At 46.0% G+C, this 27,670-nt stretch overlaps 1 protein-coding gene across 4 annotated transcripts in view; it reads right to left on the bottom strand.

The window, feature by feature from the left end:
- Positions 1–27,670, bottom strand: part of LOC147017279 (transcription factor AP-2-epsilon-like) — a 316,131-nt gene that overhangs the window by 210,809 nt on the left and 77,652 nt on the right. For 2 of the 4 annotated variants that reach the window (XM_085846757.1, XM_085846756.1), the window contains exon 7: positions 21,110–21,687. The exons of 1 other annotated variant lie outside the window; for it this stretch is intronic. In XM_085846757.1, the coding sequence (XP_085702883.1) occupies positions 21,387–21,687 (301 nt within the window). In that variant the 3' untranslated portion in view covers positions 21,110–21,386. Of the gene's footprint in view, positions 1–21,109; positions 21,688–27,670 lie in introns of those variants that run through there. One more of the 4 variants, XR_015049424.1, reaches the window with a different exon arrangement.

Genomic DNA, 27,670 nt, shown 5'->3' on the forward strand with positions numbered 1-27,670 from the left:
AAACACATGTTTGTATGGGGAGATTATCCGGTTGCATACATGGTGTGTATGGGGAGGTTATCAGGTTATATACATGGTGTGTATGGTTAGTTAATCCAGTTACATACACTGTGTGTATGGGGAGGTTATCTGGTTATATACACAGTGTGTATGGGAAGGTTAGCAGGTTATATACACGGTGTGTATGGTTAGTTTATCAGTTAACATACACGGTGTGTATGGGGAGATTATCCGGTTACATACAAGGTGTGTATGGGGACGTTTTCCGGATATACACAGTGTGTATGGGGAGGTTATCAGGTTATATACACGGTGTGTATGGGGAGATTATCCGGTTACATACAAGGTGGGTATGTGGAGGTTATCAGGTTATATACACGGTGTGTATGGTTAGTTTATCCGTTAACATACACGGTGTGTATGGGGAGATTATCCGGTTACATACAAGGTGTGTATGGGGACGTTTTCCGGATATACACGGTGTGTATGGGGAGGTTATCAGGTTATATACACGGTGTATGGGGAGATTATCAGGTTACATACACGGTGGGTATGTGGAGGTTATCAGGTTATATACACGGTGTGTATGTGGAGGTTATCCGGTTACATACACGGTGTATATGGGGAGGTTATCAGGTTATATACACGGTGTGTATGGGGAGGTTATCCGGTTATATTGTAAAGGATTCGGCGGTGGCGGGAATCGCACCCTACTCTTAACAGACAAATCTTGAAGATTCGGCATCACTTCACAGCACCGCCGTCTCAGGGTTTATAACGCCGGCTGGTTCGGCACAGGCCTCGGGTCACGTGCCTCGGATCACGATACCAAAGTTCACCTGTGCTTTGCCATTTGGGGAAATAGACCTCGGTTACAGACTGGTTTTGTCAGAGACCGAGCGAAGTCTGCCAGTCCGTAACCATTTTGGTTTTAAATACAAATCGAGCGGATTGTTCCTCAGCACGGCACGAATAAACTCAATGCGGCAACTTTCATATGAATCAGCCAGATTTATTGGGGACACATTGGGGAAACACGACACAAGCAAAGCATTTACGACAATGTTATAATTAACCTATAAACCGCTCTTAACTCGGGAGCTGCGGATACGGTTTTCAAGGGGAACCCTTGCGAGATAAACCTTAGGCCTGGACGACATGCAGACAAGACACGGAGTACTTGGTGATACCTCATGGATGAGAGGAAGTGTCGAAGGAATGAATGCGGCTCGTGAGAAGCCGATGTCAACGGATTCGCGTGCCCAAGCTCGAGCATGCCGCGTGGCAAGATGGCGCTCGTACTCCTTCTCCGGCCACCGCTCGTGCATGCAGCCTCGGCGCGTCAAGCACCCGTAAGGTCGACGGCACAAGATAGGAAGATCTATGGTGTGTTTCAGCTGGTTTCTCACAAGGTCCAGTATACAAATCCAGGCCTGGCCTGTTCACCGGACTAGGCCAAATCGGGGTCTTGGGTTCCCCAGGCTGGGTCCATGGCGGAGGAACAGCCGGCCAAAACCACTCTCCACAAAGCCGATCGCCGACTCACACAAGCTGTTCCCCTTGCCTTTCGGGGCGAGCCTTTTCCACGAAGCAGATCGTAGACTCACACAGCCGTCCCTCTCGAAGCCGATCGCCGACTGACACCAGCAGCCTCTCATCCAGCAGAAGGCAGACAGACCTCATGCAGTTGCTCTTGCCTTTTTCACGAAGCAGATCACAGACAGACAGAGCCGTCCCTTATACAGCAGATCGCGACTCGACACTCAGGCAGTTACTCCCTTGCTTCTTGGGGCTTGCTTTTCTGGGACGCCTCCGGGGATACATGATTGGTCCATCCCTCGAGTCCGCAGCCGCTTTCCACCAATCTGCTGCCGACACGTCTCGCCGACCGACACTCTCAGAGCGCTGGGCGGGGCTAGTTAGAAGGGGGGGAAGGAAAAAGAAGCAAGGCGCCTCCCGGTACACCACCACTGTATGAACACTGGACAGCCTGCTACACCTCCCGACACACATCTAACGTCCAATTACCGAACAACCTGGCTAAACATGCATTTAAGGGGGAATCTGGGCTGATCCTATATTTAATAACCCACGAAGGGCCCATTTCCGCAACAATATACACGGTGTGTATGGGGAAATTATCCGGTTACATACACGGTGGGTATGGGGAGATTATCAGGTTATATATGGGGACCTCCCCATACGGTGTGTATGGGGAGGTTATCCGGTTACATACACGGTGTGTATGCAGAGGTTATCAGGTTATATGCACAGTGTGTATGGGGAGAATATCAGGTTATATACACAGTGTGTGGGGAGATTATCAGGTTATATACACGGTGTGTATGGGGAGATAATCCGGTTATATACACGGTGTGTATGGGGAGGTTATCAGGTTATATACACGGTGTGGATGGGGAGATTATCAGGTTATATACACGGTGTGTATGGGGAGATAATCCGGTTATATACACGGCGTGTATGGGGAGGTTATCAGGTTATATACACGGTGTGGATGGGGAGATTATCCGGTTACATACACGGTGGGTATGGGGAGATTATCAGGTTATATACATGGTGTGTATAGGGAGGTTATCAGGTTATATACACGGAGTGTATATAATGTATAATTATAACAGTGTATGGGGAAATTATGAGGTTATATTGTTCCGAATCTGGAAGCCATGAGCACTCAACATACAGGTCCTATAGAACAGTTATATCGGTAAGTGTGTTTATAGTTAGGGTCCCCTACCTGTGTCTAATGGGTAATTAAATGTTCATGCGCTGCGGAGCTATTTTGATAGTAATAGGGTTTTTATTCTTACATCCATAAATCTTCTACAACAACACCAGCATCACCCTTACCTTCACCTCGCTCTGGCCGACGCCATGGTGCCCGTGTTGGGCGGAGTTCAAGGAGGAGCCTCGCGGTGGCTCTCACCCAATCAGGGAGATGTGAGTGAGTTCCTCAGCGGTCGTCCAATGACCACAGCCCATGCAGGATAATGTTCCTCTGCCTGTTTGTAGGGCGGTCCGCTGAACGGCCGTCACGCCCCCCGGTCCATTCAGCGGCCTTGGCACCCGTTTTGGCCAATGACAGGGCGACGAGCACATTTTGCGTGCCAAAACAGTCCAGTGACGGAGACCGGGGAGGGAGGAGGCGTCCCCTCCCCCCCCCCTGGACAAGCGTGAATAAGGTTGTGGCGCGATCAGACCGAGAGGAGAGTTTTGGTTGTCGGGACAAGCGCTGAACGGAGCTCTCGACTCTGCTCACGTCTCGCTGGCGCCTGGTCCATCTGCTCGCGTCTCGCTGGCTCCCGGTTCTTCTGACCGCATCGCGACGCTGGTCTGGTTCGCTCGTCTCGTTGAAGACCGCACGAGGTGGGAAGGTCCATGTCCTTCTGGGTGTGTGTGTGTGTTTGTGGTGAAGCTCGGTGACCATCCGCTCGGGTCACGCACGGGTTGAGCATGCATACGTCTCGTCCCGTACGAGTGCCATCGAGGGTGTGAATACTCGGTAGCTCGCTACATGGGTCTCTAGGTATTTTGAAGTTTGGCAAATAACCCTGTCCCACGTGGTGGAATTATTGACGATTCACGGTCCTGTAAGGGACCCGTACCTCTCGGAGTTTTCCGAAAGATACGATCTAGATTCCGGGTGTTCGGCAGACCCTACTGCTCCACCTAGTGGTCGAGCTCGCAACCGACGCCGGGCCCACAACAAATTGGTAGTCAGTAGTGCGATTCGTCCCCTCGGCCTCCGTAGAGAAATTCACGGGATTCGGATCAGGGGGTGTTTGGAGCAACCCCCCCCCCCCGTGCCCCCCAAATTGCGAGCGAGTGAAATTTCATTCCCAACACGCAACATGTCTTGCCAAGATGGGCTGAAACAGGTGGGTTTGAGGTAGATGTAGCGTTAGATGAACCCATGGTCCAGGACACCACCGCCATGCAGGTTGACCATTCCCCACGACCGGACCCAGAGGTCGTAATGGGCGCGGTGGGAGCGGCGGCGCAAGAGCACCCCCTCCATGAAATTTCCCCCTCGGTCCCCAGCGGGTCCGCGTCCGATCGTGGTGGATCGGCTTTGCAAGAGCCATCGGGCATCGAACGACTAATGCTGATGATGCAACGGATGGATACCAAAATAGAGGTGACCGCGCGCGATGTGCAAGGAATAAAGAATGAAATGAAAACGAATGCGCAAGAAATAAAAGGGAAAAAGCAAGCGATGGAAAACAAGATGGATGCGAGCGCACAGTCACTAAAGGGTGATATGCAAATGCACCGGGGGGAAATGCAGAGCATGGGGTTGAATCTGCAGGTAAGCATGAAGGGCAAAATGGCGGCACCACGTGGCGGAGCGACCGATCCAACACGGAGTGTGCAATGTGTCCGGCCCGCGATGGAGACGGATAAGGTCGAGGGGACGAGCAACGTCACGATAATTGATGGGGAGACGTGTAAACTCGGACACGAGGGGGTGACAGAAAAATTAAAAGAAACAAGCCGGTAGGCGACATGGCTGCTCGCTCGAGATGGAAAGCTGGCCGACGCGACTAGCCGATATTCATGTACATGCTATCAATTAATTTAGCACAATATATATGATTATCACAGCCCTTCTTAGTTTGCGCCCAGAAACCCGCCTTGTGAAATTTCAGGCATGTTTCCAAAGAGACTCTAACAAATGGCAGCCCTGGTAATTCCATTTGTCTATTCGCTAAAGATTTTATTTTTTATATGATGCTGTAAGACATTCTCCTTGGGCACAAAAAAAACAGGTCCCTCGGAGGTCCAGTTTCGGAGGTATTGATTTTTTTGTACAGTCCACAATAAGTGTACGATGTACGATAAAGTATTTTAGCTGTTGATAAGCAACGGAGGTGTGCATAGCAACCATTCATTTTTGTGTACATGCTCGCCACATTGTACACATTTCACCCAAGTTTCATCAAAATCAGACTCTTTCTCTTAGAGATATTCGCAATTAACCGTTTCTGAAATGTTCGACATGTACTCGCCCAAAACCTATCTCTTCCTATAAATATTTTTTGTTAGGGCTGAAAATTGGCATGAAGGGAGCTAGATAAATTGCGCACAGAACTCTAAGCTTCGATTTTTCGAAATTTTTTTTGTTGATTTTTTTCGATTTTTTTTGACCACTTTAAAGGGCCATTGCTGGGGCCTGGGGTCCCATATTCGAAAGCACACGATTCCCAGAAATATTGGTCCTACCTACCAAATTTCATTGGAATCGGTTGAGTGGTTTAGCCCCTAGGCTTGACCAAAGTTTCGCGGACAGACAGACAGATGGAAATGTCCAGAATAAGGGTGCTCTAAGAGCAGCCAATAAAAGAGATAAAGGAGGGAACACCAGAGACGTGGGAGGTGGAACAGGAAAAGGTGAACGAAATACGGGGAAATAAAGATAAAGAACACACACATAGAGTTAGTGAGGGACGATGGGGTTGAGCATGGGGAATGTTTCGTGACCCGGTGCGAGCATCAGGATGGCCTCCTTAAGGAACAAAGGGAGACGGTGTGCTCCCTTGAAGCAGATCGCGACGAGGTGAGTCCGGTCGAGCCATGTGAGGTTGAGGGGATGTCTGATGTGAACGGGTACACGCGGAGCTTGGGGGTATGGAAACCCCTGGGATTGCTTGTGGTCGCACGACTCCCCGATATGAATGTCCTGATGTGTGTGGTTAAGAGTGTGAGTGGTGCGAGTGTGCCAGAAGGTAAGTATGGTGTGAGTAACATGGCATGCGTGAGTGCGTGCATGGAAATGGTACATGGACCGATCCAGATGGAAGACGGGTGTGGCGAGCCTTCTGCGTCGTATAAAGTTATTTTGGTAACCGCGCCGGTCCCGCGAGACGCCGCGTACGAGACCCGTTCGGCATTTCGCGAACGGCCCTCGTGCGCGTGACTACGTGGAGGGATTCCGGTGCAGGAACATCCCGCGTTTCGGAAGAGACCGTCGCGCGGACGGTTAAAATGTAGGCGAGTGTTGGGTGAATTCAGCAAACAGGGGTTCCCACATGGGCGCGTGTGTGGGGCATCACGTGCTGCATGCCGCGTGTTGTGTTCGCGGAGTGGGTTTCCGGCATGATACGCTCGTGCTGGCCTGCACGGGAAACCGCGCAGGTTCGGTGCGCGAGTGACGTCATCGGTGCGGACCTCGCGGCACGAATGCTGGGGAAACAGCACACGTTGTCCCACGTGGGGAATCCCTCGGAAGTGAGCGCTTGTTGGGATGCGCAGGGCGACGTCAACGCTGCAAGTATTGCCCGATGGAAGGGACGAACGGGCAAGCCGTAAAGCGCCACCTTGGTGATGCAAAAGGAGAAAAAAAGCCTCACTCCAAGTACACAGCCTGGGGTTTGGGCATAGGAGCAATCGTTTAGTGGGAAGGGTTTAGCTTAGATAGACCGGCTTCATGGGGGCATGATCTGTCCTCCATGGGGCCCGTGGACTAGTTAGTGGGAATTTAGTTTAGATTTGGAATGGGAAATGGATTTGGGAGACATGTACAGACATGAAATGTGTAGTGGGGACGTAGCTTAGCGACGTAGATTAAGTGGAACGTGCACTAGTTTAAGAAACGATGAGGGAGCACGCGATAGTTAGGAGAATTTAGTTAGCAGAATGCCAGTGTGGACTGTTGGTATGAATTGGACTGTATTGGAAAGAAAAAGAAATACAATGAATGAGTATGGGTCAGCGGGCCCGAGTGTGTGGGTGGAGTGAATGTGGAATGCATGGTGCAAATGAATGAGTTGGGGGAGGAGTGAATCCCACCCAAGTGACCCCGGGGTCAGTGTAATGTTAGTTAGGGGGTTAGTCAAATTTACCAAAAGGAGGTCGTTTTGTTGTTGGTGTGGAAAGAAGGCTCGAAACCTGTTTTGTAGGGTGCAGGAGTCCATGGACCGGCTGGGAGCGTGGCTGTTGAAAGGTGAGTATCGATTAGAGGGCACCCCGGGCACCGGACCAGTCGGCCAGAGTAGGCCAAGGGTCCAATGGACCGGGATAGTGTAGTGGGCACGGACGACCCGCGGAACGGGACCCGTAGCGCCAAAATACCACGTGGGCATCGGAGGGGGGAAATGCGAGAAGGGCAACCCCCCGCGTTCATAGGGAGCAGGTACGCTCGGAGAAAGCCTCAGGGCCCGGGGGTGCCATGGTTCGAGTTCGGCAGAGGGAGAATCCCTGCCAAGTGAGCCACACTGCCCAGCCAGGAAATTGTGCAAGGGCACGAGTGAAAATTTGAGGGCTCGGCCCAAATTTATCATGGACACCAACACAGGCGATGGGAATCATGGTTGTTAGAACCTATAGTTTAAAGAGACAGGTGTATTGAAAAGCCCCGGGGTAGTTTAAAGTTAATAAATGCTAGGATAGTTAGGAAATGTACCCCTTCACACCATCCATCCTTTCCCTCTCCATCGGCCGCTGGACCCACCTTGGTAGATTGCTGAAATCTGTGGGAGGCCATTCTGGGGCTTTGCTGGGCCTCGAGGCAGGACGCTAGTCTCTTCCCTATTCCCCTCCAGAATAGGAACGTAGGGGTTGGGAGTTGATTGACAGGATAGGTTAGACAGACAAAGACGATAAAGGGGGTTAGGGAGACGAAATTATAAGGAAAAATAAAATAAAAGGGGCTAAATTTTTGTTGTTTTGTTATTGCAAACTAAGGGAGTGGGTATGGACAGAGACAGGCAAAGGCAATAGGGTGGGGGGAGACAGTAGGGTAGGTCCGAGCCAGTTTTCTGGACCAGCCGGCACCACCGGACTACCTCCACACAACCTCACGGACCATGCCGGAGGTCGGCCAGCTTCACATGCCGGCCTGCTTGTGCTGCAGTTGCTGGTCCGCACTTGTCTTGCCATGCCTGATTTTCCTGCCTTTGCTATAACCCCATGCCTGCTACCCTGTTTGCATTGCCCCTGTGTCACCATCACCATGTGCGCCAGGATCTCCTTCAGTGTGTGTTGCAAGGACTGCCCTGCAGGCAGCCGCACACGGGGACTGCATTGAGCATCCCGAGTGTCCATTTTTGTTTTTGCATCTCCATCCATTTCCATGAGCCAGAGACTGTATTGAACAGCCTGGCCACCTCTTGCATAAAGGCCACTTCAAATGGCCTGTGGGATGGCGCATGGCCTGCCGTGTTAGGGTGAGTTGCCTCCAGCAGCAGGGGGTATGGAAAGGAAAAAAAAGAAAGATGGTTCACTGAGACAACCAAGGGGGGCCTTTTGAGCAGGCCCTGAGGACGACTGACCTTCAGCTGCTGTGCACTAACCCACACAAAACTGTTGACATTGTTGTGCCTTTTTCCCCACAGATGACAGGTCCTGGGCCATGGTTAGTGTAAATAGTTGTTAAGATTGTAAATAAGTTTAAAAACCCACCTGTGTGTTTGCCTTAGCGCCAGCAATGTAGTTCAGTTGTCTGTGTTTGTCTGTTAGGTCGTTACGCAGCGCATTAGGTTATTTATTTTGGGGACATGTTTAAAAAAAAATGTCGCACTTAGGGATCCGTAGGTAAAATGTACTAGGGGAGAACTTACACATGCTGGTCAAACGAAAATTTGACGATTCGGGACTAGTCTGTATAAAGGGGAGGGGGTAGTGTTACGAATCTGGAAGCCATTAGCACTCAACATACAGGTCCGAAAGAACAGTTATATCGGTAAGTATGTGTTTATAGTTAGGGCCCCCAACCTGTGTCAAATAGGTAATTAAATGTTCATGCGCTGCGGAGTTATTTTGATAGTTGGGGTTTTTATTATTACATCCATAAATCTTCCACAACAACACCAGCATCACCCTCACCTTCACCTCGCTCTGGCCGACGCCATGGTGCCCGTGGTGGGCGGACTTCAGGGGGGAGCCTCACGGCGGCTCTCGGCCAATCAAGGAGATGCAAGCGATTTCCTCAGCGGTCGTCCAATGACCACAGCCCGCGCAGGATAATATTCCTCCGCCTGTTTGGAGGGCGGTCCGCTGGTCCGATCAACGGCCTTGGCGCCCATTTTGGCCAATGACAGGGCGACAATCGCATTTTGCGCGCCAAAACCGTCCAGTGAGGGAGAGCGGGGAGGGAGGAAGCGTCCCCTTCCCCCCTAGACATGCGTGAATAAGGTTGCGGCGCGATCGGACCGAGAGAAGAGTTTTGGTTGTCGGGACGAGCGCTGAATGGAGCTCTCGACTCTGCTCGCGTCTCGCTGGCGCCTGGTTCTTCTGATCGTGTCTGGCTGGCGCCTGCTTCTTCTGACCGCATCTCGACGGTGGTCTGGTTCGATCGTCTCGTCGAAGACCGCACGAGGCGGTAAGGTCCATGTCGGTGTGTGTGTGAGGGTGTGTGTGTGTGTGTGTGTGTGTGTGTGTGTGTGTGTGTGTGTGTGTGTGTGTGTGTGTGTGTGTGTGTGTGTGTCTGGGGCCCTGTCTGTCAGTAGGAATTGGATAAGTGCCTTCGCTGTACATTATTTGCCTTGCTGTAGTCGGTTTAACTCTGCTCTTATGTGTTCCTTCCCCACCCATTGTAAATAAATATCCATGTGTTAAATGTATCAGCTCGTTTTTGTGTTTTCTTCATTGGTTTAACGCGGTGCGTGATGGGAGAGTTAAAGAAGGCCGTTGTTGCCGAAGTGGTGTGCATTTAGCACCAAAGAAAGCTCGGTGGCGGGCCGCATGTGTCTCCAGGTATTTTGAAGTTTGGCAAATAACCCTGTACCACATGGTGGAATTATTGATGATTCACGGTCCTGTACGGGACCCGTACCTCTCGGAGTTTTCCGAAAGGTACGATCCAGATTCCGGGTGTTCGGCAGAGTCGACCCTACTGCTCCACCTAGCGGTCGTGCTCGCAACCGACGCCCGGCCCGCAAGAATATACACGGTGTGTATGGGGAGATTTTCAGGTTATATACATGGTGTGTATGGGGAGATTATGAGGTTATATACACCGGTTTGTATGGGTAGATTATCAGGTTATACACATGGTGTGTATGGGGAGATTATGAGGTTATATACAGGGTGTGTATGGGGAGATTTTCAGGTTATATACATGGTGTGTATGGGGAGATTATGAGGTTATATACACGGTGTGTATGTCGAGATTATGAGGTTATATACACGGTGTGTATGGGGAGATTATCAGGTTATATACACAGTGTGTATGGGGAGGTTATCCGGTTACATACACAGTGTAGGGGGAGATTATCCGGTTACATAAAAGGTGTGTATGGGGAGAATATCCGGTTACATAAAAGGTGTGTATGGGGAGGTTATTCGGTTACATACACGGTGTGTATGGGTAGATTATCCGGTTGCATAAAAGGTGTGTTTGGGGAGGTTATCCGGTTATATACACGGTATGTATGGGGAGATTATCCGGTTATATACACGGTGTGTATGGGGAGATTATCCGGTTATATGCACGTTCTGTATGGTGAGGTTATCAGGTTAAATACACGTTCTGTATGGGGAGGTTATCCGGTTTAATACACGGTATGTATGGGGAGATTATCAAGTTATATACACGGTATGTATGGGGAGATTATCTGGTTATATACACGGTCTGTATGGGGAGATTATCCGGTTATATGCACGTTCTGTATGGTGAGGTTATCAGGTTATATACACGTTCTGTATGGGGAGGTTATCAGGTTATATACACGTTCTGTATGGGGAGATTATCAGGTTACATACACGGTGTGTATGGGGAGATTATCAAGTTATATACACGTTGTCTATGGGGAGGTTATCTGGTTATATACACGGTATGTATGGGGAGATTATCAAATTATATACACAGTGTGTAAGAGGAGATTATCAGGTGACATACATGGTGTGTATTGGGAGATTATCAGGTTATATACATGGTGTGTATGGGGAGGTTATCAAATTATATACACAGTGTGTAAGAGGAGATTATCAGGTGACATACATGGTGTGTATTGGGAGATTATCAGGTTATATACATGGTGTGTATGGGGAGGTTATCCGGTTACATAAAAGGTGTTTATGGGGAGGTTATCCGGTTATATACACGGTGTGTATGGAGAGGTTATCCGGTTATACACACGTTGTGTATGGGAAGGTTTTCCGGTTATATACACGGTTTGTATGGGGAGATTATCAAGTTATATACACGGTGTATCTGGGGACATTATCCGGTTACATAAAAGGTATGTACGGGGAGATTATCAAGTTATATACACGGTGTGTGTGGGGTGATTATCAGGTTATATTGTTGCGGATTTGGAAGCCTTTTGCACACAAACAGACAGCAGTCCCCGCAGTTGAGTTATTTGGATAAGTATGTGTTTTAGTCAGGGCCCCGTCCTTCTGTCGAATGGGTTAATTTCATGTGTGCGCTGCGGGTTTCTTTTATGGTCAGGTTTTTTTGCATCACCAACAAATCTCCTTCGTTCTTCACATCATCGCCTCATAGCCGACTCCGCCCACGAGGGCAAGAGCCGACTCCGCCCCTTCGTCCAATCTGGAGGCTCATGACTTCAGAAGCCCCGACCAATGAGAGGAAGCCACTGGTCGCCCGACAAACCCTCATCCAATCAGGAGGCGAGTGGCCGGAGAAGAAAAAGGCAAGAGTGGTTGTCAGGAACGGTGCGAGTAACATGGCATGCGTAAGTGCGTGTATGGAAATGGACAACGGACGGATCCAGTCGGGAGACACGAGTCGCGAGCCAAGTGGTGGAGCTATTTTGGTAACCGTGCGAGGCCCGTTCGGCATTTTGCAAACGGCCTTCGCGTGCGCATCTGCATGGAGTGAATGCGGTGCAGAAACGTTCCGCGTTTGGGATAAGACGACCTCGTGGACGGCCCCATGCCTGCTCGCCCTTGTTTGCATGACCCCCATGTCACCATCTCACCATGTGCACCAGGAATATCTTCCAGTGCATTTGCAAGGACTGTCCTGCAGGCAGCCACACCACAGGGACTGCATTGTGCAGCCCGTGCATTGTTGTTTTTTCTGCATCCATCCATTCCCCTCTGCCAGAGACTTCCTTCAAGCCACAAACTGTTGACTTTTGTTGTGCCTTCCTTCCGCACATAACAGGTCTTGGGCCATGGTTAGTGTAAATAGATAGTTAAAAATGTAAACAATTTTTGCAACCCACCTGTTGTTTGTCTTAGCGCCGGCAATTTATTTCAGTTGTCTGAGTGAGTCTGTTGGTTTAGTTACACAGCACACTAGGTTATTTATTTTTGGGACATGTATTCGAATGTCACACTCAGGGATCCGTAAGTAAAACGTACTAGGAGAAAACCTACACCTGCATGCCACCCCAAAATTTGACGAGTCGGGACGAGTCTGTAAAAAGGGGTGGGGGTAGTGTTACGGATTTGGAAGCCTTTTGCACACAAACAGACAGCAGTCCCCGCAGTTCAGTTATTTCGCTAAGTATGTGTTTATAGTCAGGACCCCGTCCTTCTGTCTAATGGGTTAATTTCATATGTGCGCTACGGGTTTCTTTTATATTCAGGATTTTTACATCGCCATCAAATCTCCTTCGTTTTTCGCATCATTTCCTCAGAGCTGACTCCGCCCACGAGGGAAAGAGCGCGCCCTTCGTCCAATCTGGAGGCTCATTACCTCAGAAGCCCTGACCAATGAGGGGAGGCCACTGGTAGCCCGACAACCCCTTGTCCAATCAGGAGGCGAGTAGCCGGAGAAGAAAAAGGCAAGAGTGGTTGTCAGGACGAGAGTGCTGCAGGCATCGTGGCCGATTGCTTTTGGTATGTTGTGGTGGCTTGGTCTCAGTCGTGGTCTGCGATCCTTTGCGGTGGCTCTTCGTGGTGGTGGTGGCCAAACAGCCAGGGTCGTAGGCCGTGGATTTTTGGACGTGGGTTCGAGTCCCACCATGGTGGTTGGATTCCGGCGTGACCGCACGAGGTGGGAAGGTAACTGGCCAGGCTCTGTTCCCCCAGCTCGCCTTCCCTCTGGGCTGAGCGGCCGTATAAAGACCCACGGGGTCCATTTCTTTTGGGTGTGTGTGTGTGTGTGTGTGTTTGTCCGTGGGCCCTGTCTGTAAGTAGAAACTGTTAAATGCCGGTGTTCCTTGTAGATTGCATTTCCCATATTCGGTCGTAACTCTGCTCTTCGTGTGCTTTCCTCCCCGATTATTGTTCATAAATACACCCCCCAAATGTTCAATGTACCAGCTCGTTGTCTGTCACTTTCTTTCATTGGTTTAGCATGGTGCGTATTGGTAATTAGGTAGCCGTTCATGCCGTAAATTGTTAATTTGGACTGACGGATCTTGGTAATCCCCGCTCTGTTAACACCCGGATCGGGCTCGGTAAACGGCCCCTTCCGCCCGAGGTCCGTCGAGGGTGTGGTTTTCCCCAGTAGTTAAATGACGTAGGTACTTAGGTATATTGAAATTAGGCAATTAACCCTACCCCACGCCGTCGAAATATTGGCGACCACGGTGGCTAAGGGACCCTTGACCTTTCGGACTTATCCAATAGTCACGATCTATATTCTGGGGTGTTCGGTGGAGACGACCGTACTGCTCCCCCTCGTGGTTGTTTGTCACCACCGAACCCCGGCCCACAACAATATACACAGTGTGTATGGGGAGATTATCTGGTTAAATACACGGTGTGTATGGGGAGATTATCCGGTTACATACACGGTGTGTATGGGGAGGTTATCAGGTTATATACACAGTGTGTATTGGAAGTTATCCGGTTACATACACGGTGTGTATGGGGAGGTTATCAGGTTATATACATGGTGTGTATGAGGAGATTATCCAGTTACTTACACGGTGTGTATGGGGTGGTTATCCGGTTACATACACGGTGTGTATGGGGAGGTTATCTGGTTACATACACGGTGTGTATGGGGAGGTTATCCGGTTACATACACGGTGTGTATGGGGAGGTTATTAGGTTATATACATGGTGTGTATGGGGAGGTTATCAGGTTATATACACGATGTGTATAGGGAGGTTATCAGGTTATATACATGGTGTATCGGGAGGTTATCAGGTTATATACACAGTGTGTATGGGGAGGTTATCCGGTTGTATACATGGTGTGTATGGGGAGGTTCTCAAGTAATATACAAGGTTTGTATGGGGAGGTTATCAGGTTATATACACGATGTGTATAGGGAGGTTATCAGGTTATATACACGATGTGTATAGGGAGGTTATCAGGTTATATACATGGTGTATCGGGAGGTTATCAGGTTATATACACAGTGTGTATGGGGAGGTTATCCGGTTGTATACATGGTGTGTATGGGGAGGTTATCAAGTAATATACAAGGTTTGTATGGTGAGGTTATCCGGTTACATACACGGTGTGTATGGGAGGTTATCCGGTTACATACACGGTGTGTATGGGGAGGTTATCAGGTTATATACACGGTGTGTATGGGGAGGTTATCAGGTTACGTACATGGTGTGTATGGGGAGGTTATCAGGTTATATACACGGTGTGTATGGGGAGGTTATCCGGTTACATACATGGTGTGCATGGGGAGGTTATCCGGTATTATCATCACCCGAGCACTGAAGGTACTCGAAGGTGTGCGATTGTCACCTCCATGACGTCGATTTGCACTATTCGCGTGTTGGGACGAGAGCCGCAAGACTCTCGTGTGATGTGGATTCGTGGAGCCATATAATCTTCCGGTCATATAAACCATAATGGCTGCACAGGAGCTGGGATTAGTCTAAACGATCTCCGCTGATCCCGAGACCACGACGCGGTTTCTCGAGGCACGCTTGGGCTTCTGCGGCTGTAATTCTGACGACCGAACCACTCGTTATTAAGTGCTACACAAGGAGGGCACGGAATAATCGTGACGAAATGTCTCGGAATGACATTTGGTGCACAATTAAGTACGACATCCATTACAAGCCTTCGCGAGCAAAGGGCGGCCCGGATAAGTTTGTGTTTTTCGAATCCAATTCGGTTGTTTCGGTTCTGTTCCATTTAGTAAAGGTCGCGTGATCACGCGGAATAATTACTTCCAGTGCCACCGAGAGCCTTATCAGAAAGTTGTAATATTCAAGTGAATAATAATTGCCGCCAAGTTGGACAAACACGCGAGAACGTTTTTAGTAACTGTAGGCCAAGCCATGACGTCCTGGTTCGGGTTGGGAGGGGGGAGGGGTGGTGGGAGAGAGTGGGGGTGACATTTGGCTTCGCCTGGGGGGCGTTCTCGAAACGCGGGCCCCAGGGGCGGCTCGCCCGAGAGGCGTTGTCGCGATGCTTGCCCCCAGGGCGGCCAACGCCGCGTCCCTCTGCGTCGGTGAGAGGTGCTCTGGGAGCCTGAGAGCGCGTAAACGGCACGTTAGATAATGGCTGTAATCTTCGGTCGCACAATAAGCCGGCTTGAGACTAATTCGCCAAAACACCGCACTGCATTACTCGTGAGATAATTATGTGTCTGGACTTCTCAGTGTATTGATTGCTTTTCAGTGAGAGGATTTATCCTGACGTGGTTGCTATATGATGTCCGTTTTATTTATTCCTTCTCTTATTCAGCGCCGGAGTGCGATATACGTTCTCTGACCTTCCAGCGATGATGCTGGCAGCAAAAGTGGTCATGTGTTGTCAGAATGGTCGTTCAAAGCAGGTCATGTGTTGGCCGAGCAAATTAGCATGCTCAATGACACTCCCAAACAATATGCTAGACAGGGGACTTTGGCCATGTGGTTACCAGCACGTTCAATCAGCTCTAACTTTATTAAAGACCTATTGTATTCAATAAATACGAGTGCGTGCCCGTACATGCGTGGCCGTACATACAAAAAAAAACTTTCAAACCGCGTGCCAGAAACAACAACCACACAGGCCGTTCCTTCGCTCTCACGTGCCCGTACGTGCATGGCCGTACGTGCAAAAAAAAAAATAAAACCAATGTCACCCGCAGGGTGACCCGTATCTTGCCAAAAGGTGACCACGTGTGAGTTCTTTAAGGTCACACTGAGGTGAACAGAGCTGCTATCCACCAGGAGCGACTCCTTGAGGAATATCTGCCTACGAGAGATTCCGATGAGAATCGTTCTACAGAGTAACCATGAAAAATATGCTTTTGCCTCATAACGTCACCAAATGACGTCATAATGTCTCAAGCTTGACATATCTAGAAAGCACTCATCGAGGTGTTCAATTTGAGGTAATACACAATATGGTTCCTAAAACTTGAAAATTTGACCTTGGGGTCAAATATGTTTGACCTCAGGCGCTAACCATGAAGGTCAAGGCCAATCGCCACCAAAAACTAATCAGCTGAGCGCAAGACCATATACTACATTCCCATAAAGTTTGGAGACGATTCGATTAAAATTACTCAAAAAATAAGGGTTTCGTCGACTCCTCTGATTTGCGACAAAGTGACCTTGACCTTTGACCTTGACCTTCAAAATTTTATGCGCTGAAAGGGACCTCTGTAGGCCTCTGATATGCGAAGTTACAAAAATTTCCAATGATAACTGTGCTCTGCAGAGTGATTTATACGTGATTACAGACCAAAAAAAAACAAACAAACAAAAAAAAAAACATATGAAGGTCAAGGCTAATCACCACCAAAAATTAATCAGTTGAGCGCCAGACCATGAACTATATTCCCATGAAGTTTGAAGACGATCCAATCAAAATTACTAAAAAAATAAGGGTTTCGTCGACCCCTCTGATTTGCGACAAAGTGACCTTGACCTTTGACCTTGACCTTCAAAATTTTATGCACTGAAAGGGACCTCTATAGGCCTCTGATATGCGAAGTTACAAAAATTTCCAATGATAACTGTGCTCTGCAGAGTGATTTATACGTGATTACAGACCAAAAAAAACAAACAAACAAAAAAAAAACTTATGAAGGTCAAGGCCAATCACCACCAAAAATTAATCAGCTGAGCGCCAGACCATGTACTATGTTACCATGAAGTTTGAAAACGATCCGATCAAAATTACTAAAAAAAATAAGGGTTTCGTTGACTCCCCTGATTTGCGACAAAGTGACCTTGACCTTGACCTTCAAAATTTTGTGCGCTGAAAGGGACCTCCTTAGGCCTCTGATATGCGAAGTTACAAAAATTTCCAATGATAACTGTGCTCTGCTGAATTTTTTATACATGATTACAGACAAACAAACAAACAAAAAAAAAAAACATACAAGCTGACTTACATATCTTACAAAAACTTCGTTTTGGCAAGATAAAAAAACCTTTCAAACAACTACACAGGCCGTTCCTTCGCTCTCGTAAACGACGACTGGATTGGGGCATTTTGTTTCTCTATAAATGCGCATAAGAAATCGAGAAATTATTAGAATACACGAAGTCATCACTATCCGGAAGTCCGTACGTTGTAACCCGTAATGGGGAACGTGGCTGAGGATCTCTTCCCCAACGGCCACGCCTAGGCAGCAACGTGTCCTGTCATTGGTTTGGTATATAAATGGCCATAACTTGGGAACCACTTGTCCGATTAATATCAAACCTTGAAAAGGCAGATACTCAGGTCCCCAGCAATATACCTGGCAAGTTTCAATTAGATCGGACCAGTGGTTGTCGAGAAACAGCGGTCACGGACAGACACACAGAGATTGCTGGAATTATAGATAGATATGTTTTTGGTGAATGGACACACGTTTGTGAATGGAAGAAAATTTGTTCTGACAATAAAATGCGCTAAATATAAAACATGAAATAACGCTGCACTGTGACGTCATAATTGACGTCTGTCAGTACTGACTGATGTACCATACTCGGTGCTTGTAACAGAGCATTGGTTCTGCCAAAGCCTTTTCTGGGCCTGGGGTCATGCTGGGCGGTTTGCCATCCCTCTCCCAGCAGTAGTTAGGGTAGGATTTTGGAATTTGTTCAGGGTGCCAGAGATAGCTCGCTGACTCTTCGCAAAGGACACCATGGGATCATTGGCGTCTACCAACTAATTCCGGCAGACGGGACTCCCAATGTAACGTCCATCTGAGAGACGGCACACCCATTAATGAATCACCTTACCTGTGAAACACCGGAATGGCAGTTTATAGCTGGGTCAGGATTCTAACCCAGGATTGACAACTTGGAAGCGAGTACCTTTAGGCCATCCTGCCAGCCCTATCCTCCATTCCAGATTCCTATCCATCTCAAGGATATATCAATACTTGGATGAATCGGGAGGTAAGAAAACAATCGTTGGATTATCAGAACATGGTCACAAAAGTCTTCAAACAGAAAACTCATTTGATGATCTGAGCTTCGTACTTGAGAGTGAAAGCACGACCAACAGTATAACAGCCTATAGGCCTAAGGGTAATGCTCAGGTTTTCATCCGGGACTACGTGGGCTTCTTCCACCAGGTGTTAAGTACCCTCCGGGTGTGGATGGAGGGAGAAGGAATGCGAGGAAAGGGGGCCGGGGGGGGGCATCATGTGCTTGCAGTAGCCGGTCAGACCCGTGTGCTTACTTCGAACGTCTATTTTGAGTGCAGCCACTGATGACATCATCACCTCCAGACGGACTTCTCTTTACATTTCTTGCATAAAAGATATCAGGTTTCTTTAGTTTAACTTGAGAATGATTTTATCGATGAAAAAGTTATTTCCGCCCACAAGCATTTGAAACTAGAGATGACAATTACCATCACCATTAATAGGATGGCGTCCTCCCAGATGCTGCACCCTTGCTGATGAAAAAAAGTCAACTTGCGATCATGTTTTAAAATGTTAAAATGTGAGTGCAGGCAGACTCACACCTCAGAGCAAACACACTAACCGAGTTATAAGGCTGCCTGCCCGATGTCGTATTTACTCGGCCTAATGGAAGACTTTCAAACACTGCATGCACGAAACAAAAGTGATCGAGAACATGACAAAAGGCAACAACACATAAACACATGGCTGACAATACAACACAGGCGAGGAACAATAGCTTCAAAACCACAGCTGTTCTAATTGTACAGATAAACTTATGGGCACAATATATACTACAATGGGCTTTCCCAAAATAAACAGGTAAACCGGGACAAACAAACATCCGTGACAAACATCGCTCACGTTTCCTTTTCAATTAAACGTGACGTTTTGCATTGTAAACCTTTACAAACAGATCGCTACTTCCAAGTACTGTATGGGATACTTTCACAGATCCTTCCAAACAGAAACAGTGGTGTGTTCAGTTACCAAGTTTCTTGTGGAGCACTTAAGCAAGCACTCCATTCAAAACGGTTCATGAGGACCTGCTGGCTTGGCAAGTGCCAGCTAGCTGCTGATAACTGAACACACCCCTGGATTGCATGGAGGAGGTTATGTGGTTATCGGCTGGGAGATTATTGCCAACAACAGCATTTGCCTTGTGGACGAGCTCAACAACACAAATGTCATGCAAACGAATTTTTTTAGCGCCGTTGTCGTAAAGTTTAGTTCCTTCTTCATTAGGTTTGGACGAGTCTGTGACGGTGACTAATATGTCCCAGGAGAACGTTTGAGCTGCAGATATTCCAATCATTCCAAACATTAGAAATATTTCAGATGCCGAGATTGAAATCGTTTAATTTTCTTTCACGCAACATCGAGAACGAAGAACGAAATATTTTGTTCTCACTTTCTAGTAACCTCGCATAACATCCATTCCTACAGATCTCGAGGACGTCGTTTGATTCGATGAACGGTGCGAGGGCGAGTACAGCAGTAGTGCAAGACCTGATCCGTGCCTGATTGCACGGATCCCCCGCAGGTGCAAGTACACACGACCTACGGATGGACGGGTTCATCTTCCCGTCCCATGCGCCAGGGGCTCACCGTACTCGCACGCCGTGCGATGTGCGAACCAGCAAGCCAATGCGGCGATGTTTTCCATCAGGACAAAAAATACACAGAGACGACACTGGACGTGCATGTCCTTTTTGAGAATCGGTGTTGTAATTTGCACCCACGATTCATGTTTAGAAAACCAGGCCTAATATAAACGGGTTTGACGACCCTACGAAATGCTTACAAGATTCAAGGGGCATTTTCTTTTGCCTTTCTAACGTGAAAACGTATACTCACATCGCCGAAACAGTGTTATCGTTCACCCGTCACCATAAAACATAAAATAACATTAGGGAGAGAAAGCAATGATGTCACATTTATAATATGAGGAAATTCAGATTGATCTCACACGTTCAAAACAATTGAGATAAAATAGCTAATTAAATAACGTGCGAGAATCACGTACCATATATGTACAATCCCATTAAATTACACATATAAATAAATATGTACATTGCAACCATCATCCAGTAATAATCTTAATGAACAAATAGCTTTACAAGGGGAAATATCTGTAAGGGGTTTCGGTTTCTGTTCTTATGCTTCAAACGCATATTTAACAATTCACAAAATGCGTTCTCAAACACAATTCAAAAATCCGCATTGCTTTCAAAGCATCGTAAGAGTTCATCATCGAGATAGACCAAACTATCAACAGCTTCGTGTTTAATCTCCTCTTCTCCGACGTTTCGCAAAGGGGTGGCTTTGAAAACAAAGATTCTGGATACCAAGGGCGGTCCGCGCATGGTCGACTCCACCAAGGCGCATTTAGCAGCCGAGAGAAAGGCTTTTCAAAACTTTTATGCATGTGCTACACCCTCTTCAAATTTACATGGTGCTGTACTGTAATCCTTTATGTTTTATGCGGCAAAACGGAGGACGGAGAAAAGCATGACATCTTTCAAATGCGCCCACATGTCCCGCATTTCAGGCATGGAGTGCAGTATGCAGGATATGGATGGGGTTGGGGTGAGGGGGGGGGGACAGTGCATGTGGAATTAAGCAAGATCCACCATAATTCTGTCAATTAAAATTGGCACCAAACTCTGTTCATCACGTTGTAAACACGGATCTACGGGTAACGCTGTGTGTGTGTGTGTGTGTGTGTGTGTGTGTGTGTGTGTGTGTGTGTGTGTGTGTGTGTGTGTGTGTGTGTGTGTGTGTGTGTGTGTGTGTGTGTGTGTGTGTGTATGTGTATATGTATGTATGTATGTGTATATGTATATATATATATATATATATATATATATATATATATATATATATATATATATATATATATATATATATATATATATATATATATATATATATATATATATATATACACACACACACCTTCCACATCCCCCATTATAATCAACGGTTACCTCGTCGACTCCTCATTAAGCCAGTGCCCAAAGTTATCCTGCATGATGGGTCACGTCCACCGAGCAGGAATTAACACGATTAGGAAAGTTCACAGCAAAAACATTTGGATGCACAGCCGCCCGGTGAGATGCCTGGTCGACTGAGCAGCTGAGGCCAAGGTATTGATCTCGCAGTTCCAAGGAAATCCACCCTGCGGGCATCCCATCACTTGCGCCGCTTTTCCTCCTTATCAGCTCCGATGTTGCCTGCACCCTTTCCTGAGGGACTCTCCCCACTCTGTGGGCTGCTCATATAGAGCTTGTCTGTCGTTTTGAGCGCTTCAGTCAGGTAGTTCTGGAAGGCGGTGAGAGCCGCGCACATTGCTGCGCTGCCAAAGCCGTGCGTGATGAGGCTGAAGTGACTGATTGCGTTCTGGATACCCGGTTCCAGGATGGGAGTTGGACGCGCATTTCCCAGTGGCGTGCGGTCTTGTGCCATCAGGTCCGTGAACTCCTTGCAGATTTGCCTGGAGAATGAAAAGCATGAATGGAGATCAAAATCGTTGTGAAAATACCTTTGCAATGGAATTTTGACTTTTCTTTCGATATGATTACGACTTCCCAGTGCACATATATTGCTTAAAATACAATCTATTAATATCACATAGTGCATGTGATATCTACACACACATGTATATATATATATATATATATATATATATATATATATATATATATATATATATATATATATATATATATATATATATATATATATATATATATATATATATATATACATATTCAGCACATACATATATATATATATACATATATATATACATATATATATATATATACATATATATATACATATATATATATATACATACATATATATATATATATATATATATATATATATATATATATATATATAAACAGCAGAAATCTCTACAGGCATTGGCAAGGCCCACCACCCAAAGGGGTTTTGTGCAGCCACAGGGATTGTCACAAATTTGCATTAATGCTGATCTTTGACAGAGATGTTTTTGCCTTAATGACTTCATCAGCAGCAAAGACTGTCAGTATATGAAATTTGGTTGGGGGTGGGGGGAGGAAGGGTGAGGGGAGGGGGTAGAGAGAACCCTGACTGGGGACAACGCTGACTTCAAGCCAAAGGACACCACAAATGCAAAGGTGCTGAAAACAAAAGAAAAAGACTGCAGTAGAGCGTAGATATGGGGTTGCACGCAGCGACATGGTTGGATGATGTTCAATAACAGCTCGTTCATAATCTTGCGGTATCTATCATACAATTGGATTGTACAACTGCCGGAATCTTTTATAACCACAAATTCATTGCAAAGCAGGCCCCGAAATCTAACGGGTCATTATGTCTTTTGAACAGCATGTGCGAAAAATACATTTCAAATAAAAAATGACCAGAAAATACACGCTGTTTTGTGAATGAGGATCCACTTAAGGAGCTTTCGGCTTTAAAAATATTTTGTATATGTTCGTCATTAATTTTAACGATAGAAAAGCAGAATTATTGTGAGTGTGTACAACTTCATGTGTCATACTTCCTACTGGAATGTTGACCTGAAAATAAGCTTAAACTCGACCCCTCGTTATTTCCTTTTATTTTTCTCTCATCATATTCTTCCCTGTCATTGCCCTTCCTTTATAATTAATATAAAGAGCATGTATAACAATGTGCTGTGAGGTTTAGCTGTTATAGAAAATTTCAAATCTGATGGGCAACGCCTTTGTACGAGACATACAAATGGAGTCGTTGAGATTCCTCATCAAGTTTCAAGTGCAAAAGCACTGACAACTACTGTGTTTTTGTAAAGATGAAGACTCAGTCCTGGAGCTGCTGCAATACAGTGGTCTCCATCATTGGACAATGCGAGTATGAGTAGCTTTTTCCAAGGTAAGGGTGGAGAGTAAGAACTTGATAGCAATCGTTCTATGGTTAAAAGGTGCTGATATTGCTGGATGTTGGTCTCACCTTTTCAATAACAAGTAAACTTCCTGTTCAGGAATAGTCATATCTGGTACACAGTGATAAAGGGCAATCTGTGCCTGAGACATAGAACATGATAGTGCCTGAGTCTTTGTGAGCAAGGTTTTGATGGTTCTCTGTGTAGGTGAACTTTACTTAAGGCCCGGTCACACCTTGACGTTTTAGCCAGCGATGGCAACGTATTAAAATGTATGTAAAACGCTGGCTGACGTTGAACTTTTGATGTTTTTTTTTTAAGATTCGGACGTATTCATAACGAGTTGGTCGTATGCATAACATATTAGTAATGGACACAGAACGTTTCGTTGTGTTATAGATAACTTATACCAACGAATGCTGAACCTGTTGTCGGCCTACACAACCGATGCCCAACGATAGTCTAACTTCGGCATAGCGCGTTGCACGCATCGCCGACGATGTCGTGACGTAGCCTATTAAAAGGCTGACGCACAACGATTCGAATCATAACTGCCGTAGAAATGGAAGTGACAACATCGCGGTCACACCTTGGCGATCTTGCCAGCGTATGCCGACCTAAGAAAAATGTGTCTAAAACGTTGGGGGCACGTCAAATACGGTATGAGTAAGTTTGGTATACGTGAGTAGAACGCTAAAGTATGCCATCATACGTCATAGTAAGTAGAGAACGTCAAGAAATTTTAAACATGTTCAAAATTTTACGACGTACTCGGCGTATGACACACGTTCCGCATGCGATGGGGATAAGTTTTACACACGATATGCGGACGCTTACACACGTCCACAAAGGCTACTTACAAGCTACTCATAAGTCGAAACACGTCGCGGTAATGTCTTTTTTATGCGAAACTTATTTCTAACTTATGTTTGACGTGCTTTGAACCAATTCTTTACGTAGTCCCAACACACATCGACGTATGTAGACGTATTCCAATGACGTCTTCCGGTCGACAAAAAAAAATGAATGTGTTTCTAGCTTACAACTGCCATATAAAGACGTGTTCCCAGCGGTTTTGGGAATTGGTATATAAAAATGCTGCTCATAAAAGGGGAACCCAACAGTGTTTTTGAGTTCCTTTTTGAGTCGATGTCCATGTCAGCAGTAACAGTATTAGTATTAGTATTAGTATTAGTAGTAGTTTGTTCATGTTGGCAGTAGTAGGTGAGTGTGAGGGGGAGGGTGTGAGTTATGATGGATCGTCCTTGCGTCCGCGTGTCCACGGGTAGGTTCATAGGCTGCCACTCAACGATTTAAATGGCTGCATCTCCACGATTGAAAGTAGACGCTTGCGCTCAACACTTGGATTTTTTTTACACTCAACGACTTTTAAACGGTACCATTCAGCTATTTTCATTGTTTACAATGAACGATTTAAATTGCTGTCACTCGCCTTTGTTTTTTGACGCTGGCGCTCGGAAATTTTAATCGTTTCTATTGAACGTGCTAAATCGCTCAAACCCCACTATTGAAAGTAGACGCTTGCGCTCAACAATTCGATTTTTTTTACACTCAACGACTTTTAAACGGTACCACTCTGCTATTTTCATTGTTTACAATGAACGATTTAAATTGCTGTCACTCGCCTTTGTTTTTTGACGCTGGGGTTTGGAAATTTGAAGCGTTTCTTCTGAACGTGTTAAAACGCTCAAACTCGACTATTTTAAATAGACGCTGCTGATGGACAATTGGAATCATAGCCAAGCTAGACATCGAAGTGTGAACATCCTCGTCATGCCGAAGAAAAGTTTGAAGAATGCTGCAAATAAGTGTCCTGGCCGTGGCCGTGGACGCTGACGCAAGGACGATCCATTATACTGACGTCTTTCAGCCTATGAGTAACTTAAAAGTAACGTCTGTCGATGTGTGCCAACGATCGCGTAACGTGCCAACAACACGTTAATCATAGGTTAGAAATAAGTTTCGGGTACGCTAAACATTACCTCGGCGTGTCTCAACTTATGATTAACTTACAAGTAGCATGTGTTGACGTCTGTCAACGATCGCAGACCGTGCATACAACTTGTGGCCAGCGTAGCGGAACGTGTGAGTCATACGCCGGCATACATCGTGAAATTTCAAGCATGAAAAAATTTGAGGACAACCGAAAAATACAACGTTTAAAGCCAACGTACAACGACGTATGGCAGTGTTTTTCAGCGTGCTCTCAATGTTATCAAAACTTACCCATAACGTATTCAACGTGTGCCAGCGTTTGAGAAAAAAAATTCAAAAATCGGCATACGTTGGCTAAAACGTCAAGGTGTGACCGGGCCTTTAATTATCTTTGGTTGAAAAGTTCACTTGTTTATCTTTGTGAGAAAGTTTTAGTTATCTCTGAGAAAAAGGTTTAGATGATTATTGTTGTGAGAAAAGTTTAGATCATTATCTTTGAGAGTTTAGTTGACTTTAGGGATTGTGCGATACGCTATATTTGTATGAGCAGTGAATTAATTTAATCGACTGTTCTCAGTGAAATGGGAAATTGAATGCGAATGTAACCCTCACCTCCACCACCCCCCACGCCCCCGTGAGATTATGCTGAACAAAGAGAGTACATCATTTTCAAAAAAGAGAAATATTTTTTCAAGAGCAAATAAAAACAATTAAATTCAATTACATGGCTCATTATGACGAGTTAAAGCAGCATCGTGAAAGTGAAACAAAAGTCAAATTTCAAACTGACAATGACAAGATATAGTCCTCATATCATCAGATTTTCACTTTATATCCTTAGGTGAACAAATACTTTATATTTATATCCTTAGTGAAACAAGGAGTTTATATTTATATCCTAAGTGAATCTGATAATCGAGGTCCCCCTGATCTCGGATGAGAAATAGATCTGTGTAATTTGAAAGCTAAATCTTGAACGATTTTTGAAATATCACGTACACAAGCCGAGTTACCAAGATGGTTGCCATGGCAACATAATTCAGCCAATCACCACTGTAATTGAATCAGGATGAGATAATCTCATGAGAATAGATAGCTGCAATATGAAAGCTATATATACAAATGGTATTGTAAAAATATTGTTGAGACAAAAGTACATGGATAGATGATCGGTTGGACGGAGCTCATTTTATTGTCCCCCATCTCCGACCTTGTCAGAGGGGTGGGGGACAAAAAACAAATGCATGACGAAACCCGCAAAATTTCACTTTAGTGAATGACTAATAAGTACAGAAAAGTACGAGGGGGTGTGACATGGCCTCACTTGTCAGTTCCCGATTGGCTCTGAAACAGCACATTTCCTTTAAAAGGAAAAAAAAATCTCATATCCAGATCCAGATCTTCACCAAAATCGAATCAATTTGTTCTTGTCACACACCCAACATACTTAATAGTCCACCAAGTTTCATCAGAATCCATCCATAACTTTTTGAGATATTGTGCTATATATGACTTTTGGACTGATCTCTCAACGGTGAAGATTTACTTATAAAAATTCTTGTATCCAGATCAGGGTCTTCACCAAAATCTAATCAATTCGTCCTTGTCACACACCCAAGCTGTCCACCAAGTTTCATCTGAATCATAACTTTTTGAGATATCCTGTGCACAGACAGACAAACAGGGGTGAAAACATAACCTCCATCCACCTTCAGTGGCAGATGTAACAGAGCATCTCCAGAAGACAAGGAAACTCCAAAACACTATGTAGAGAGATTCAAATGACAATTATGTCTTCAAAGTCCAAGGCATATTGAGGCACCCTATTTCTGATCGCACTTTTCTTAATTTCACCCAAATATCATAATATTGTTTACAATGCAAAATAAAATGGTGAACACTTTCTGAGACACGAAAATCTAAGCAGCCACCTGTTGCATGACAACCAAGGTGATACAGCTGAAGGTTAAGATTGCAATGGCCCAAGCACAAACAGATCATCAAGACCTTCATTTCCTCTGGACACGAATCAGTAGAAGGCACATATGATACCTCATGGAAGAAGTTTCGAGGAAAGGATCCTGTGGTTGAAGAGGACCATAACTTTTGCCAATAAGAGTGAAGATGGTTTGTTTCCAAAGCACGATATCCTGAGAACTCCGTATTCAACAGAAAATCAATGGCTGGCCTGTAGCAGCCTTTCCAATGAGGCTATCGGCCATTTCATTTCCCAAATTTCCCATATGTGAGGGAACCCACGTTGAGGCAAGATCTGAGCCCATCCTCTTGAGATAGTCCAGACAGACTTGAAGCTCCTCCACCACATTAAATGATAATGGGTCCTTTGCATCCAGAGCTTGTAAGGGTACTACCCAAATCTGTTAAGATGAGAACTTATGAAGCGGCTAATTCTGAAACCCAAATCACTGCATGCATTATGGTGAACAGCTGAACTCAAGCAGGTTGAGTTTTCCTGTCTGACCATCAATATTTCAGTTTAGGCACACAGAATGCCGAAGCTCAACCGAGCATGCTTTTATGAAAGGCTGAATTGCATTCTAATGCTCTTTAATGGTAAGAGATTACATGATTTGATGAAATTTGG

Source organism: Eptatretus burgeri, chromosome 11 (genome assembly GCF_056783735.1).
Source record: "Eptatretus burgeri isolate ZD-2024b chromosome 11, Ebu_testis_v1, whole genome shotgun sequence".
Taxonomy (NCBI): domain Eukaryota; kingdom Metazoa; phylum Chordata; class Myxini; order Myxiniformes; family Myxinidae; genus Eptatretus; species Eptatretus burgeri.